General features: G+C 48.7%; 1 protein-coding gene across 1 annotated transcript in view; it reads right to left on the bottom strand.

Moving 5' to 3' along the window:
• The window catches only part of SLC23A2 (solute carrier family 23 member 2), a 1,453,080-nt gene that overhangs the window by 377,857 nt on the left and 1,057,383 nt on the right, over positions 1-17,840 (bottom strand). Inside the window, exon 11 of the mRNA XM_069618873.1 lies at positions 6,175-6,331. Within this exon, the coding sequence (XP_069474974.1) occupies positions 6,175-6,331 (157 nt within the window). The remainder of the gene's footprint in view (positions 1-6,174; positions 6,332-17,840) is intronic.

Here is a 17,840-nt window from a genome sequence, read left to right on the forward strand (position 1 = left end):
GAAGAAGGAGGTGGGATGCGAGAAGGGTCATGAGCAAATAAGTGTCTTAGAACCGCTTGTCCCACTTGTGTATCTGCCTTGGAATGGGTGTCAATGCAGTAATGCTGAGTAAAAGTGTGAATAGAGCTCCAAGTAGCTGCTTTGCAAATGGTGTCAAGGGGTACATTTGCAATGAAAGCCAGAGTGGCCCCAATGCCTCTAGTAGAGTGGGCCCCTGGCGTAAAAGGCAGAGTCTTTTCAGAGAGTGAGTAACACAGCTGGATACAGTTAATAATCCACTTCGAGATGGCACCTTTCGAGACGCGATCCGCCTCTCTGCCTGTAGCTACGGAGACAAACAGTTGATCTGTTTTCCTTAGCGGTCTTGTTTTATTTACATAGTAGAGGGCCGCCCTAAGCACATCTAGGGTGTGTAGTTTCACCTCAGCCGAGCTTTGCGGGTTCTGGAAGAAAGCCGGAAGCTCGATGGACTGGTTTACATGGAATTGTGATATAAATTTAGGTGAGAACCTAGGGTGTGTGCGTAAAACCACTTTGTCTTTATGGACGGTAAAGAAGGGATCCTGCACTGACAGAGCCTGAATTTCACTGACCCTTCTTATAGAAGTAATAGCTACTAAGAAGGCCGTTTTATAAGTCAGGTGTTTGAGACTGCTTTTATGCATGGGTTCGAAAGGGGGGCCCATGAGCTTGGCTAGCACCACATTAAGGTCCCACCCTGGTGGTGGGTTTGAAATAGGAGGGTGAAGTCTCTTTACTCCTTCCATGAAGGCTTTAACTACTGGTACTTTCCACCACGAAACCTTGCTATGTGAAGTGGTGTAAGCCGAGAGGGCTGCCAGGTGTACTTTCAGTGAGTTAAAAACCAATCCTGCATCTAGCAGGTGGAGCATGTATGTAACAATAGTGGAAGGAGTGCAATCAACCGGGTTGATTTGTTTACTCTGGCACCAGATAACAAACCTCTTCCACTTGTCAAAGTAACAGTGCCTTGTGTTTGGTTTCCTAGATTCCTTTAGGATGTCCATACACCTCTGTGGCAAATTGAGGTGTCCAAACTCTATGACCTCAGGAGCCATGCTGCCAGGTTCATTGAGATGGGTTGCTGGTGCACTGTTTGACCTTGGTGCTGGGACAGTAGGTTGTACCAGGCTGGAAGTTTGATGGGCTCGCACACCGCCATCCTGCGTAGGTGTGGGAACCACGGTTGTCTTGCCCACATGGGAGCAATTAGGACGAGCGTCATCGATTCCCTGTTCATCTTGTTCACCACTTTCCTGATGAGAGGAGTTGGTGGAAAAGCGTACGCAAACATCCCTGACCAGTTCATCCACAGGGCGTTCCCCTGGGAGTCTGGTTGGGGGAACCTGGATGCAAATCCTGGGCATTGTCTGTTTTCGCTTGTGGCGAATAAGTCTATAGTGGGGAAACCCCACTGAGAGAAGAGATCTTCTACGATCTCTCTGTGAAGAACCCATTCGTGTTCCTCTGGGAGGGAGTCTCTGCTCAGAGCATCCGCTAGGGAATTGAGCTCCCCTGGAACATGTTGTGATGACAGGAAGATGTTCCGTCTGAGTGCCCACATCCAGATTTTCTGGGCAAGCTTGGACAGATTTGGCGAGTGAGTCCCTCCTTGCGTGTTCAGGTAGAACATGGCTGTCGTGCTGTCCGTCCGGATTTGCACTGACAGGTTTAGTAGATGGGGCTCGAACGCCTGAAGCGCTCTGAATACTGCCAGAAGCTCTAGCAGGTTGATGTGGTTCTTGGCCACTGAGTGAGACCAGAGACCCTGAGCTGTGTGGTGGAGATGGTGAGCTCCCCACCCCGTCAGACATGCATCTGTAGTGACTACTGCCTGTACTTCGGGATCGTAAAAGGGTTTCCCCTGTGCGAGATTCTCTCTTGTCCACCAGTGAAGGCTTTGTACCAGTGTTGGTGAAATGACCACTAGATCGTCCCACTGACCACTTGCCTGAGACCACTGTTTCGCCAACCATTCCTGCATGGGACGCATGCGCAGGCGCAGGCGCGCGTGGGGGACCAGGTAAATGCATGACGCCATCATGTCCAGTAAACGCATTGCTTTGCGTACCGTTATTTGTTGACCGGACTGATAATGCGGAATTTGCAGTAGTATATTCCGAATTCTTTCTTCTGAAGGAAAGGTCAACCCCTCCTGGGTGTCCAGGATTGCTCCTAGGAATTGTTTTGAGGTGCTTGGCACCAGGCTTGACTTCTTCTCGTTGATTGAGAAGCCTAACTCGTGTAGGAGGTCGATAGTCCTTTGAATGTTTGTCCTGCAAATTCCTGGGGTTTCCCCCGTTATGAGCCAGTCGTCCAGATAAGGGTACACTGGGATTGCCTCCCTGCGTAGGTGTGCAGCCGCCACCGCCAGTACCTTGGTGAATACCCTTGGAGCCGAAGCTATCCCGAAGGGCAGTACCTTGAATTGGTAGTGCAACTGTCCACCTTGAAGCACAAGTACTTTCTGTGCGCTGGGAACATGGACATATGAAAATAAGCATCTTTCATATCCAAGGTTGCCATGTAATCCCCCTTTTTTAGGAGGGGGATTACCTCTTGTAGCGTGGTCATACGAAATTTTTGGGGCTTGACATACTTGTTGGCAGGCCGTAAGTCCAATACTGGGCGCATTGTCAAGTCTTTCTTTGGCACAAGGAAGTAAGTTGAATAAATACCCTTGTTTACCTGGTGTCCCGGGACGAGTTCTATCGCGTCCTTTTGTAGAAGAATGGCGATCTCCTCGAGGAGAATCTTCTGATGTTCTAAGGAGTGTACTCTTTGTCGTGGAGGATGGTTCCGGGGACGCTGCAGTAGCTCTATACAATATCCTGTGGATACTGTTGACAGCACCCATCTGTTTGATGTGATCCCTTCCCAAGTCTGGGTGAAGTTTGAAATGCGTCCCCCTACTGGGGTTGCGTGAGAAGGGACCCTGAACTGAGCGTCACTGCTTTGGTGGAGGCGTGCCGCCTCCTTTGCTGGGGCTGCCTCTGCCTTTACCACGACCTCTCCTATTACCTCTGCCATAACCCTGGGTAGACTGTTGGTTGTTTTTCCACTGTGTACCCTGCCCCTGGGAATAGTTAGATCCTCTCTGGGAATTTTGGCCGCGTGGGCGACGAAAATTACTATTCCCTCTCTGGTTAGGGGGTTTATTGGTTAACTGGCCAAGGGACTTGAGTGTCTCGTATTCGTCCTTGGCATTTTTCAGTGCGTCTTCGACCGCCTTACCAAACAGATCGGTTTCCACCGGTTTGTCCAACAATGATGCCTGTGTTTCTGCCTTAAAACCAGACTGCCGTAACCACGCATGTCTCTTGATAACAGTACCTTCTGCTATCAATCTGCCTGCGTTGTCCGCGGCGTCGAAGGTTGCTTTCAAAATGCAACCAGACACGGCTCTACCCTCTGCGGAAATCCGAGCTAATTGGCCCTTTAACGGTTCAGGAGCAGACGCTATAAGAGCCGCGACTTCTTCCCACTGATGGCAGTTGTAGCTGGCCAACAGGGTGGTGGAGTTAGCAATCCTTGCTTGATAGGCGGACGTTGAGGCTACCTTCCTGCCGAAACCATATAGTTTTTTGCTCTCCTTGTCGGGAGGAGCTTCTGACGAAGACAAGGGTGTCCCAGCCCTCTTACGAGTTTTGGTGACATCTAGGGAGTCTGGCTTCAGATGTCTTCTTATATAGAGCGGGGCAGACTGTGCCACCCTGAAAAGTTTTTCAACCCTGGGATTGACTGCTCTGGTGAGGTTTGGGTTCACCAGGGACGGATCTATTCTCCGCTGAATGGATTTAAGGATAGGGATGGTCTGGGCAACAGGCCTCCTTTCTCCCACTAACTCTTCTGCGAAGTCCGTTCCTCCTGTACACCGTGGGTGTCAATGTGGAAATGTTCTGCTGCGCGAGCGAGAACCTCATTTAGGAGGGGTTGGTTATCGACCAGGGAGTCGGTAACCGGGGCTTCGTTCTCTACCGGGGAATCTACTCTGTATGTTTCCGGGTCATCCTCTTCTTCTTCGTGGTCCTCATCATCCCCATAGTAGCCCGTCCCGGTTTGCTCTTCTATTATACCAAATTCTTGGTCTTCACAAAAGGAAGCCTCTCTTTGATACCGTGAGTATGGAGTTGCGTAAGGTTGTACCTCGAAGGGTTCAGACCTCATAGGGGTTTCAAACCGGGCCTTCTTACTCGGGGGGATTGGATCAGTAGAGCCTGAGGGTGTGGCCCCTTGTGGCTCATACGAGAGGAAATGTTCTGGATTTTTATCATAAAAATCAGCCAAAGAAGACATTCTTGACATGACCCTATCTATGTCTTCACTGGACCATTTTTTGGAACTGGGAATGACTCTCTCAGCAAGTCTGTGGGATTTATCTTGAGTAGCTTTGCTGGTTGTGGACCTATCAGCAGACCTGGGCTTGTCTGTCTGTTTAGGGGGGGGGTGGAGTGTTTTATAGGTGTGGAAGAATGTACAGGTAGTTTCTTCTGCTGTTTTACCCCTCCCCGTGCATAGAAAAATGTTTTCCCTGTCCCTTTAGTGGCTCCAGAGTTTTTCAAGCCTGGCATCGAGGATCGGGAGAGGTGTCCCTGTCCTTCGAGCGTGGGGCCTCGCTGGCTTTCATTGCGGGCTCCGACTCCTGGAGCGCGGCCTGGGGGTGGAAGTCGTCTTCGTCTTCTGACGATTGAACTTCTGTTAGCCTAGGGAGCGAGGCACTCTTGGCAAGAGTGGATGATTGCCTGGAGTCATGCGGCGATCTTGATCGAGAGCGCCCAGAGGACACCGAATCGGACCGTTCTGTCTGTGCCTCTTTCCGAGAACTCGACGTCGTCGAGTCTCGGTTGGACTTAGTGTGTTTAGTGTGTGTAGTATGTGAAGCGCTTGTGTCGCCGGGGGTCTTCCAGATAGCCGCCCTGCCGGACGACCTTCCGAGGTCGGGGACCTGCGCTCGGCTGTCTTTCGACGCCGTAATGCCCTCGCCGTCCGAAAGTACGGCGTTGCTGCCATCGCTGAAGGCGCCCTCCGCTGCCATGGCCGCCTGCCTGGCGTGGTGGGCCCAACGCTTCGTCGAACGGTCCTTAAGTGTCTTAGGTTTAAACCTACTACACGCTCTGCAGTTCGCTTCGGGGTGGTCCCTCGGCAAGCAGAGATTGCACGTGGCGTGCCTGTCGACCCAAGGGTATTTGCGATTGCACTTGGGGCAGAATTGAAAAGGGGTACCCTCCATACGCACCTTGAGGCAGCGGGCTATTAAGTGTAGGAAATGTATAAGGTGTACCTATATACAAAGAGTGTAGAGTATGTACCACCCCCCACTCTCCCTACTTGCAGGGCCGAGGCCAGCGGCCTACCAGGCCCGGGTCGAGGCCAGCGGCCTTCCGAGGCCCAAATCGTCGTGCAGCAGCCGACGGTCGATTTCTTCTCCAGCCGGCGTCGAGTTGTCGAAGTTCAACGTTGGGGTGGGGAAGGATGTCAATAGATAATTATTTTAAATTTTTAGCAAAAGTATGGCTAAGGCCAGGGGACTCCGCAAAATGCTTCCGACCAGTATGGCGGAAAAAAACAATCTGAGGATCCTAGACGCGTGAGGGATCTTGGGTACAGTGGACGTCACACTAGGGATAGTATTACTGGCACGCCCTGTCTCGACGCCCATTTTCGAGTTTCGAAAAACAAACTGTAATACTCCGCAGCTTCCACTAGATGTCGGCCTATGCACAGCATGTGATCTAAGCAGATTCCACAAGCCTCAGAAATAATGATACTTTATGGGGAACCCAGCTCTTGGCCTAGGTGTGTATGGTGCAGGCACAACCATAGAGCAATTCTGGCTACACCATTACGGTGTGCAGCAAATCCCACACACTGCTGAAGTGCTTCCAAAGGTTATGCTGGAGTGACCACTTTGAACTTCGCTTTCAAAAGGCAAGAAATTGAAGTTTGAGAAGTTGAAATTAAAAGACTGATCTTGTGCAAAACGATCTAGTGCTATCAGCCTAGGACAGACTCCCATAAGTATGTAAGACAGGGGATGGGATATACGAGTATATTCTAGCATGCAAGTTAGAGTCAGAAACCCTCTTCTCTCGTACTTCACAACCTTCAATTTAATCCCAGAGGGGTGAAAAAAAGAACACATCAAACACTTACAAGGATACGGGATCTTAAACCACGGTGCTGCGGCCAGCACCCCTTGCCTGGCATCCGTGCGGGCATAGAATCCGTACTTGGTCTCATCTGGCGGGAAGACATCGGTTATAGTAAAGATGAAGCAGAGAAACCAGGATACTAGGATCGCCATGATGATCTACAGTGGACGAAGAGAAAAACTCATTGAGCGGGAACCACATTTTGTATAATATACAATTTAAATGCAAAAAGCATTGGCACCATTTTTTTCTGTGCCAACAAAACAAAGATGGCATGGTGTGACTGACCATTATGGTGTGTGCCGTCACTGCCACCTTTTCTCAGACGAAGTGGTATGAGTGCGTCATTAGTAAGTCTAATAAGTTAAGAAAATTGATATCAGTGGAATACATTTCAATCATAATAGAATTGCATTTACAGCAAAATGAAAACAACCAAGTTTCAAATGCCATGTTCTTCCCCCAATGAATTTGCATTCTCTCTTCATGATTCGGCTCACTGGTCTAATTTTGCTTGTGCCATCTAGCCAGAATGTTTGTTTCACAGCATCAAACACAACAAAAAATTGAGCACTGTCCAGATTTTAAAAAGCAGCCTTTTTGAATATTTTAGTATGTTTAATGGTGTGTTATTTATACATACTTACTATTTGCAGAAGGTAAACATTTGTTTTATGTTCTGCCCATATTTTGTATTGCAGCAGCATTGAAAAAACTCGAGGTTCCGGATTGGTCCAATAGAGCTGGGCTGCCCAGAATGTCTACTGGTAGTCAGGAGGTTACATTTCCACGAACAAGATATTGCGAACAGATGATGGGCCTGGTGTTACCTTGGGGGCTGCCTCGGGTACAGAGGTGGAGACATAAAAGTCTCTAGAGAGGAGAATCCTTCTCTCGATGGTTGTGGGTCTGCTACCTCGCAGACCTGATTTGCATGATTAATCTCACATTCCAATCTCCGCCGAAATTGAGCTGAGGGGCGGGGCTGAAGTCGTATTAGCTCAAAGGCGTAGAACACCATAATTTTCGGTTAGTCTGAGAGGGGAAAGAAGACTTTCCTCAAACAGGCGACTTTAAAGTTTTACTGTGTTTGTGCAGAAAAATGTATTTGCACAAAAGCATCAAAACTTTGAAGCTGCTAGTTTCAAGTAAGGCTTCCCCCACCTCTCTGCCTAACAAAAATCACATGGAAACATCAGCCCCCTCCCCGCGGATGTGTGCACTGCGAACATTGTATGTTCTCTCACATCTGAGGGGAAGGGGCTGATGTGCACACGTGCTTCTTGTTAGGAAGAGACGTGAGGAAAGCCTTTTCTAAAACTAGCAGTGCGTATTAGAGTGGACTGGGAACCAAAAGAGGCCCTGGTGTTCAAAGTGGCCCCATTTTCAGCAAGCCCAACCCTTTTCCAATGAGAACATTTGGAAATAAAATAGGTTACCACACAAAGGAGTCCCAGGGTGCAGAGGCCTACTGGGTAATCTCCAGAGGTCCCTATTGGCCAGTCCACCCGATTAGCTCATTTTGTATGTGTGTATGCATGTGTGCAAGGAGTGTGTATGTAATGTATGTGCGTGTGAACGAGTGTATGATGTATGGGGGGGCTGTGTGCACGTAAATGAGTGGGTTTATGGTAGATGGGATGTTTAAATGAATGAATGAATGAATGAATGTATAATTGTCTGTGGGCGTCTATGTGTAATGCTGGGCTGCTACCATTTGATAGTTGGGCCCCATGCCAGACAACCCTTGGGGTAGAACAGAGGGGCCGAGCCTCCACGTTTTCCACGCCCATTTTCTAAAGTGGCCCCTACCCATCACCAGTTAGCCCCCCCCCCAACTCCCCGAAATGTAGGTTTCATTGCGCCCCTGCCTCAGACTGTGGTGCTGCTCTCTACACTCCCTTATTATGTACATGTGCTATTGTTTCTTGACCCCCGCGGGTTCTGAGGTCTGCGAATGCTTATCAACCAAAGCACTAAATCGGGAGTAAAATCTTTTGTTAATTACTGAAAATGTGCACAGGCTCAGAATGTGCATTCCTATAAGTGTAAAACAATTGCCTCAGACAATGGCATTGTTTTTCTATTAAGATTAACCTGACCCCACAATCAAGATCAATTGTAGGCAGCACTGCTGATGGGGTACCCTGCAGCTTGAAAGCGCAGACAAGTAACCTGGGGGACAAGGAGGGCGCAAGGGTAGGGGCTGAACACATGCTGCTGACACATGGTCGGCCCCATACCCCTCCCTTCTCCCTCAACTACAAAGAGACAGGAAGGATAGGATCGGGCCCTAGCAAGGTGCGAAAGTACATTAACATGTGCAGCACCTACAAGAGAGATCTAAGGGGCAGGACATGACAGCTGGTGACCTGCTATGTTCACCATGAGGCACTAACTGCCATGCAGTGCCCAGGGCCATTCTGATGGGATATAAGGGGCTGCCTGGCAGCAAACAGAACAAACCTGGGTGCGCCATACGGAGAACCACAAATAATCTGCATATGCAGATAACTTCTCTTTTGAAACATTGACCTGTTTCACAAACCTCGGTCCACAGCACTGGAAAAACGTTGCCTTGCTTCGTGGAGATGCATCCGTTGTGTGTTTTTGTAAGCTTGGCCTTGCTCCAAAAAACAGCACTGGTCAGGGTAAAGAGCTGCAGGGTGACCACCCTGATCTTACTGTGCCCTGTGAGGCACCATAGCAAATATAACAGAAGCAGCCGCGCTCCGAAAAACAGCATTATTCTGGGGCAGGAGCTGTTGTATCTGCCCTGCGTCCCGCAACACGGTGACGCAGGGTGTCTGAATAAAAGCCCCGCCCCCGCGTGCGTGCGTGCGTGCGTGCGTGCGTGCGTGCGTGTGTGTGTCTCTTATTAGCTCCTGCCGGAGCTGAGCAGCAGAGGCCTACCTCTGCGGCCTCGAACGTTCTGTCCCCGGGCCCCGCGGTGCCACGGGCAGAATGTAACACTGGCGACGAGGGACGTGGAACCCAAGACACACGTGCAACACACCACCAGCTGTTTGCCGCGATAGCGGTTGCAACAATTTTTGGACACCGGGTGGGGGGGATACAAAAAACCTCCCCGCCCCAAAAATAAAAAAAAAGTAATTCCACCCCCCCTTCTCATCTACACACGCTCCTGTCGTGTGAGGAAGGTGCAATATCCACCATTCTGGTCACGGTGAACTGCCACCATTTGAATCCTGCCATCCAGGGCTCGGAAGCCAAGTGCAACACGACAGAGGGCCCCACACGTGGTTGGTACGGACGACTGCGGCAACCAGGCACTTGTTGAGCACCTGGGAGAAGGAAGCAGACCCATCCACACCCAGCACGGCAAGTCACACAAAGAGGACTACGGACTCTGGCTGCCACGCAACGAGGTGAGGCGGAAGATTCCATCAGGGGAAAGTGAGGCCCTGTCATGGCGACCAGCACATCCACCCCCAGGCCCGGCACGCCTTCTAGACTTGCTGCAAATCTATCGGTCTCCACGCCGCATGCCCACCCACAAGGTGGATCATCTGTCATGATGCAGCCTGTTGACCAGTTTACTGATCCATCGTCAGTTGGCCCCCGGTGGCAACTATGGATCCAAAAATTTGAAATGGCAATGGACTGTAAGGACATCACCACCGATAGGAAGATGAGATCGCACCTGCTGCTAAACGTGGGGGATGAAGTACCACGTATCTTCAACTCACTAACTATCGATGATGGCCAGGACGTATACCAGTAAGCGAAGGATGCTTTGACGGCTCACTTTCTCCCACAACTCAATCTTGATTACGAAACGTTTATATTTTGCACCACCATCCAAGCAGAAGAGGAGACCTTAGATGAGACAACAGAAGATGACAAAACGGCATTTGGGGCACAGGCTAAACATGGAGCAGAGTACACGCTGCAATCAAGGCAACTGTTTTTTTCTGAAGCTAGAACGGCGCAACACAGTTAAATAAAGCCCAGAAACAATGATGGCAAGGAATGCGAAGGCTTGTGCAGGGGTTCACAGTGGTTTTGATGGTAGCAGCACATGGGCATGCACATACCTTTCCAGTTACAGAGCAGGTACATTATAAGGCAATGCTCCCCTGCCATATTCTGTGCACTGCACACATGGCAGCATTACAAAGGTCATTTAGCCACGTGAAAAGGGTGCAACCCTGTTGCATTTGTGAAGTGGGTTAATTCTTTTAACATGTCAATCTCTTTTTTTTTTTAAATCAAGGTTTTATTTCACAAGGATTTTGCGTTTCATAGTTTCCATGAACACATGGGTTTCACCCGTTTTCTAGAATAAACGAGAATACTAGTGTTTCCTTTCTCCAGTGATAGAGACATACATAGAATAAACAGGGACGAAGAGTTGGCAAGAGTTGTCGGCATAGCAAGATAAACAGCGAAGGAAGCAACAAAGCCCCCCCCCCAAATAATAATTCATACCGAGGCTGTCGTTTGACAGGAGCAGGGAGCGCACAGTTTAAGGAAAGCCAGCACGGCATATCCCTGCATGACACACTTTAAGAGCAATGCAAGAAAGGGTCCACAGCATTTGGGGTCAAAGTTTTTTGGGCCAAAACCATAGCGGACACCAGCTGCAACATCTGCAACAAAAAACTCAAACACATAGCAAAGAGTTTTTGTCCCGAACCAGTAAGGAATCAAAAAAATCGCAGAGCAAGCCATCCAAGGGGAGGCGAATAAAGGGAAAACCCGGAGGAAGAAGGAATCTCCAGGTTCACGCAGCACTCTGAACACTGACCAGAGCTTTGGTATAAAGGTGTATAATTATTTATTTAAAAACACACCTGTAAAAATACACTAGCACTAATATGTCAAGCAAGTTCAAACACAGTCACTAGAAATATATACACCTCCCTAATTAATTATTTGACAAGTCTAGGTTAATACACCACTTATTTAGCGAAACAGAGGTGAGCGCGTAACCATAGATGGTACTCCAATAATTTGTTTAAAAAGGGAGAGAAAAGGCAGAATAGGAAAATCACACAGTGCCAACACTTAAGAAACCACAGCAAGTCAAGAAAGGCAGGCTCTACTGTAGAGCAAAAAGTTCATAGGCCAGGCCCACTCTTGGAGAGCAAGGCGGAATGTGCCCAAGATCACACAGTGGAAATGCACTTAAAGTCTTTGCAGGAAAGTCAAAAAGAGGTTGGATCAAGTTAGAAAGGTAATGTTAACAGGTCTGAGGTCACCCCAGGATAGAGAGTCAAGGATTTACGGGACACCTTGGACAGTCTGTTGCAAGGGAGACCAGGCGGGACACAGTACCTGAAATGGTGAGAAAGCTCCAGCGGGGGCAGTTGTTCCTGGCAGCGGATGCAAATCGGGGTTTCGTCCAGGGGAAGAGAAGATCTCGACTTGGAGGAAAGCTGGAGGTCGTTGCACTGCCAGGGAAGTAACCAACCGCGGAGTTTCCCGGTTAAAAGATACTACCCTTTTATTCGCGGTAGTGGTGAAGCGTGGCTATCCGGCTGCCGGGGTGCTTGGCACGGGCGATTAGACCACGAGATGATCCAGGAAGGCGAAAAAGGCAAACTGATTGGTCCCACCAGCTCAAAGGGAAGAAGACTCTCCTAGAAGAAGATCTTCTCGGTCGTCGGGAAAGTGGTGGGTTTCGTACAGCAGGGCTCCACCGGTGGTGGTGCTGTTGTAGATGGCGCAGCTTCTCCCCTCTTCGGATTCTTTAGGTCCTGTGGCGACTTCTGAAGTTCCAGTCCCCAAAGCCCGGCTTTTATGCAGAAAACCCCCATTCATCAGCCTAGCTGTCAATCAAACATGCTAAGTGGTGAGCCGGGCAGCTCACCACTGGACACAAGAGTGTGACTTGAGTTGCCAAGGCAACTCAGTCCAGGGTGCCTATACCCCCCCCCCCCCACACATCCTGTGGACCCAGACAGAGTGGCACCACTTTTGGAGGCTTCTGTGCAGAAGTCAGCCAAAAGTGGAACAAAGGGCTCGACTCGGGTTAGGGTTTCAAGGGCGAACACAAACACCATTTTAAAACCGAATCCTGGCAAAAAGACCCAACCGGGGAATAAATATTAAATAAATAACCTGGCGGTATCTTTAACATTGCACCAAAAAGTGGTGCGTTTAAAATGAATGGGAAAATCCCATAGGAAATATTCCGGTGGAATATTTCGCATGGTATCCATTGCCACCAGCCAGAAACTCAACAAAGGGGGACTGGACAGTGCCCCCTTGGAAAACGGATGCAGGGGCAATCGAATTACCCCTACCAGTACTTCCACAATATGATGGTTTGTACTGGTTCTGTTCACAATTTAAGACCAGTAAAGCCCATGGTGACTTTACATGTCCTGGGAGACAGTAGTCAGTTCCAGGGTATGGAGTCTATGTTTGGGGGTCACTATGACACCCCTGTGTTACTGCACTGAGGGTGCTGTGTAACACATACCAAAAACACATGAAGCCCTAGGGAGTAAAAGACCCCATAGCCCATAAAACACATTACATAGTCAAAGGACATTCTCAAATCATGCCTAAGAGTGGGAGAAAAAGAGTCTCACTCTTAGCAGGAGAAAAAAATAAACCCCAAAAATCCAACAAAGCTGCTGGGGGACTCACTAAATGTTAAAGGTATTTGTACCGCGCACCATTACCAACGGAATTGGTCCCCAGGCGCTCTGGCGGATCTGCAAACGAAAAGGTGGGATGGGTTAGTAAGGTGAAGAGGGAGTAGGATAGTGAGAGGAGTGGTGTTCTGTTGGCAGCTTCAACTGGGTATTCACCAGGTGCTGAGCTTTGGTGCAGGTATTGGATCGGTGTCAGTCTGCGTGTGCTGGTGCTCCGGCTTATGTGTTGATGCAGTGTTGTGAAGTGCGTGCGGCTTGTGGTGCGAGAGATGGTTGTGTGAGTTTTTGGGTGAGATAGGTATGCAGAGTTTGAGGTTATATTGGTTAGTGGGTTACAGGACCTTTAGCATGCTAACATTCACAGTTTGGTCTAAGTGTGGCACTTGTTGGCCTTCACAATCCTATCTAGATGCGGTGCCGTCTGGTGTTCACAGTTCCAAGTGTGGCACATGTTAGCATGCAAGTTTCATCTAGGCCCGGGCATGCTTTCCTTCAATCAAAGTCCTATCTAGATGCGACGCAGGCTAACGTTCAGGATTCTATCTAAGTGTGGACATGCTAATATTATGGCACTCTATGTTATTGGGGGTAAGATAAAGTGGCAGGGGTTTTCTGGAGTGGAGTGATTGCTCCACTCCCCACCCATGCCACACTCACAGTTTTTGTTGTTGTCTGTTAGCTGCTGGCTTCCTTGGCGTCCCCTGCGGACACCTGCAGACACATCTTGGAGCCGCTGATGTAGGAGCCGCCCATGACCCTGGGGCCCTTAGCCAAAGGGGCTGCCGGGCAGAGGGCTGCCCTGGATGTCCATTATAAGGTGTGCTGGACCAATCAGGTCGGGGTAGGGATGGAGGGAGGCGGGCTCAAAGCAATTAGGAAGCGGAGAGTCCCGCGTGTGGGAGGTGTTTGCCGTGCTTTCAAACATAGCGTGTTGGAAAAATTAAGCAAACAGGGCTGGGGCATGGGTCTGGGCACTCACCTGGGCATGGATCGTAGTGCAAATGGCGCGGATCTGATTCCGGCTCTCGGGTTTGGGAAATTAGCCTTTACAGAGAATTCTCCCTAACAACCCGCAACAAGAGAACAAACACGTGTAAAAAAGTTTTCCCAAACAAATAGGGGAGCAAACAATCAAAGAAAATGCCAGCCAAACAATGGAGGGCAAGTAAAGGGAGCACCCGAAAAGAGGGGCCTCCATTTTACACAGCATTCCAAACGGAACGCAACAAAAATGATTTTGCGTATGCAGAATACAGAAAAGAGACCTGAAAACAGAGTTTAGAACACTGCACAGTGTGGTTGGTTGCCTCAATGTAAGGAGAACCCATAGAAGGGGACCCAGTTTCACAATACTCCGTAAGGAGTGCAACAAAAACAGGCCGGGTACACAGAATTTTTTGCAGGTACAACAGCACAGAGGCACCAAACAAGGTGACACCAATCCAGAAAAGGAACACGGTAATCGGCAGGACACCCGGCAGTCAGAAGATGGTAACAAGCCAAGAGGATAAGTTGAAAAAACATCCAGGGGGAAAAGAAGGCACCCAAGGTGCGAAATGCCATTGGCACCAGCCTGTTGGGTGCTGGAAAGCACCCACACAGGCAGACAAAAGCCATGGATAGTCCCTGGAAATTATAAAGAGCTGCCCAAGTAGCATGAAAGTACATTCAGTGTTGGGACTCCGACAGGAGCACCAAAAAGCATTTGGCATACAAGATAACATGGAGGAGGGCTAATGGCCAGCAAAGGGCACAATAAAATGCAATTTTTTGGCTGCCGGCACCAACCAGCCGGTGGGCGGGGGGGAATAGAAAGCCCCCACAGAAATATAACGGCAGTCCAGGACGAAAGTACGGGCAAAGAGAGGCACAGGCGAAAAGGGGAAGCAAGTCAAAGACAACAGGACTTCACAAGGAACACAGCAAAGAGGTGTGCGCACTGGCCCAAGGATAGTGAATAGAGGTCAATAGATAACATAATAACAGAGACTAAAAGAATAGTACCGGAAGCTGGTCGAGCCAGCCAAGACCAAACCTAACTCCCTACCCCTGTGTAATAATAAGCAGTGTACAGACAGCGATACTGTTTCTTCGCAAGCATGAGGAGAAAAAAAATTTAAAAAAATCTAAAAAGGTATGAATATTGTTCAAGGCAAGCTTACCCAGATGACAGATTTAAGAAACAGGCACAACCCAATAGTTTAAGAAAGCAGCACAAGGGGAAGCAGTCACACAGCACACAAGCGACCGGGCCTAAACAGGTTATCGAGTCACTTACCAACAGGCAGCCAAATGGGCAGCGGCGGAGATAGGCTCCAACAATATAGATGCTATTACAAAACGGCATTAGTGCAGAAAAAATGGGGGAAGATAAATAGGGTGAAGGGATACTATAAAGAATTCGCCAAAATTAAAAAAGGGACACGCAGACAGCTACATATGGTGAAGAAAACACAAAAGAGGTAGTGATTCACAACCAACCCCCTCCGGGAGCAATACAAAATGTCCCCTCTCAAAAACCTATGAACAAGAGAGGTGAGAATGGGTATGCCAAAAAAAACACCCACACTGCAAATAAAAGCATGACAACAGCAGAGGTGGGTAGGAATTTATCCCAACCCCAACAATGACAGGAATTAGCAGGGCGTTGAGGATGGCGCAAAGCTTCACACATTGAGTAAAAACTGCACCCCACAATCAAACACTTAGGTGCAGGGAGGCTGGTGGAATAGCTTGGCGGCAACACAGTCGGCCGGCCAAAACGCATAATGATGGCCATACCATAATGACGCCTTCCCTCCCCTCCCCGAAACCAACGCTCTGAAAACAGTGCTTACATAGTTGGGCACATAATAACAGAATGAAAAATAAACATACAAATTAAGGAGCAACTACCAAGGTAATTACCATGAAGGGAAAAATTAGTAAAGAATGCACACGCAGACATTTGCAAGCCAGATAACGATAGCTAGAAGCTCAGCGGAACAGGGTCCAACAGAAGCCTGCAAGACACCGATAAGGACCGACAGAGAACTTCAGGAATTACCAGGGGAAAGGGAGGAGACAAATCACAGACAGTAACCAAGTCAAATAACGGTATATAGAAGTTTAGTAGAATAAGGGTAGTAATAGCCCGACAGACAATGGCAAATACCGGCGGAAATAGTTTAAGAAATAGATATGGCAACAACAGGCCACCCAACAGGCCACCGCTGGACGGCCGGGGCCAGCAATTAGCACGAAACCTGAAAACGGGTTAAAAAATTACAGGGGGCTCGCTGAGAAAACAGTGGCAAGCACCAACCAGCACAATTTAACAAGTAGCCGAAAATGGTACTACTAAATCATAAGTCAGTAGTTGGGGGCTCGCCAAGAAGATATGTATAAACAGCACCTAGCACAGTAGATTAAATGTATAGAAGGTACAGGGCTAGCTCACATGGAAAACCGTATAAAGTCAAACTGGGGCAGACTCAAACCGCTGCGCACGTAGAAGGGGCGCAGGGAAAAGGGCCAAGAAAGTTGTAGGCCTGGCAGAAGGGTGAGAGGACCATGTTTTGGGGGGGTCAGAAGAAAGTACTCCAATAGGTTTAAGAAATAGAAGGATGCTCAGAACCAGTTGACACAAACGGTTAGAACAGCAGCCACTAGGGCACACGGGAAGACAAGGGATGGCCAATCTTAAGCAAGCAAGAGGTCAATAAAAGAGCAGACATCTGAGCAGGGACAAATGAGAGCCCAACGCATAAGGTCTAAAACCATACCAAGCTATAGTCATAGCAAAGGTCTACAGCGATAAAAGGGTGACAATTGCAGCAGTGGCATGCACCCCCGCACGAGCAAGACCAGGTAATGACAAAACCCGCACAAGGGACAGTTACAAGTCAAGGGAATGGCCGTGTCCCACCAGGAATTGGCAAACAGTTTGGTTGCTGGTAGAGGTAGATGAGCAACTTTTGGGGAGGGAACCTGGATGGCCGGTAACCCATCCAGCTGTGGCAGCACGGGCCAGGGGGCGCAACCCTGGACCTCATGCCCAAAAGTGTACATTATGCATGATATGTTTATTACTATGACTTATGTTGTGTAATATCACGTAATGTACAATAAAAACCCATAGCCTTTTTATTGCCAACACTTACACAATGTGTCAGTAATCATTGGGGAAACATAACATGGGGAACAGTCGCCAACATCTTGGCTCCACTGGTTATGAACCCGCAGGCACTGTAAGAGCTTGGAACGTAATTTTGAAGCCTGAGAATAAGAGGCTCTGCTCGCTCCAAGAGTCGGGACCTCATCAAACAGCCGAGCAACACCCATGTTAGCCCAGTTTTCTCCATGTGTGGAAGTAGATTTTGTGAAGAATGGCGAAGAGGCATAAAGGGCACAACATCTACATTAAGAAGTTGAGGGGTGTTAGATTACTGGTGGCAGTGAGAATGGAGAGGCCGAGTAATTTTTACATATTATTTCTGACAGAGCACCCAGACCCACAGAAAAAGCATTGAAGTTAACTAGAAACCTCGGTTTCAAAGACATTCTGGCTACCAGATCGTGCAGCTAAATGCAGTGGCATCCAGAAGCAAAGAGTAACAGACAAAATCCAAGATATCCAAGCAGAATTATATCACCCGACTGTGCCCTGTCAGAAAACAGTGGGCAGAAAGTATAGTGCAATGGGAAACGGGCCAGAGCTAACAATCCCAAATCCAATGCAATTCTTTTTTAAACAGGAGGGAAGCTCTCTGTCAATAGGGGCTCAAGAGGCGGGTTATAAGAAAATCAAGACTGGAGGAAGGCTGCCTTCATCCATCTTGTGGTACTGCTGCTTGGGCTTCTAGTACCTGGCTTCCATGAAGGGAGGCCGGGCTGAAAGAAGTTCCTGAGAAGACACCTAGACCATGAGAGAGGGCCTGAGAGTGCATAAATGCTATGCACTTTCTAAAACTTCTCTCCTCTGCGCTGTGAAACAAAGTAAAATGTACCTAAAAAGGACCAAGTATAAAGTCTGGACATGTCAAGGAAGGAGTAAGTG

Source organism: Ambystoma mexicanum, chromosome 10, assembly GCF_040938575.1.
Source record: "Ambystoma mexicanum isolate Mex_15411 chromosome 10, UKY_AmexF1_1, whole genome shotgun sequence".
Lineage (NCBI taxonomy): Eukaryota > Metazoa > Chordata > Amphibia > Caudata > Ambystomatidae > Ambystoma > Ambystoma mexicanum.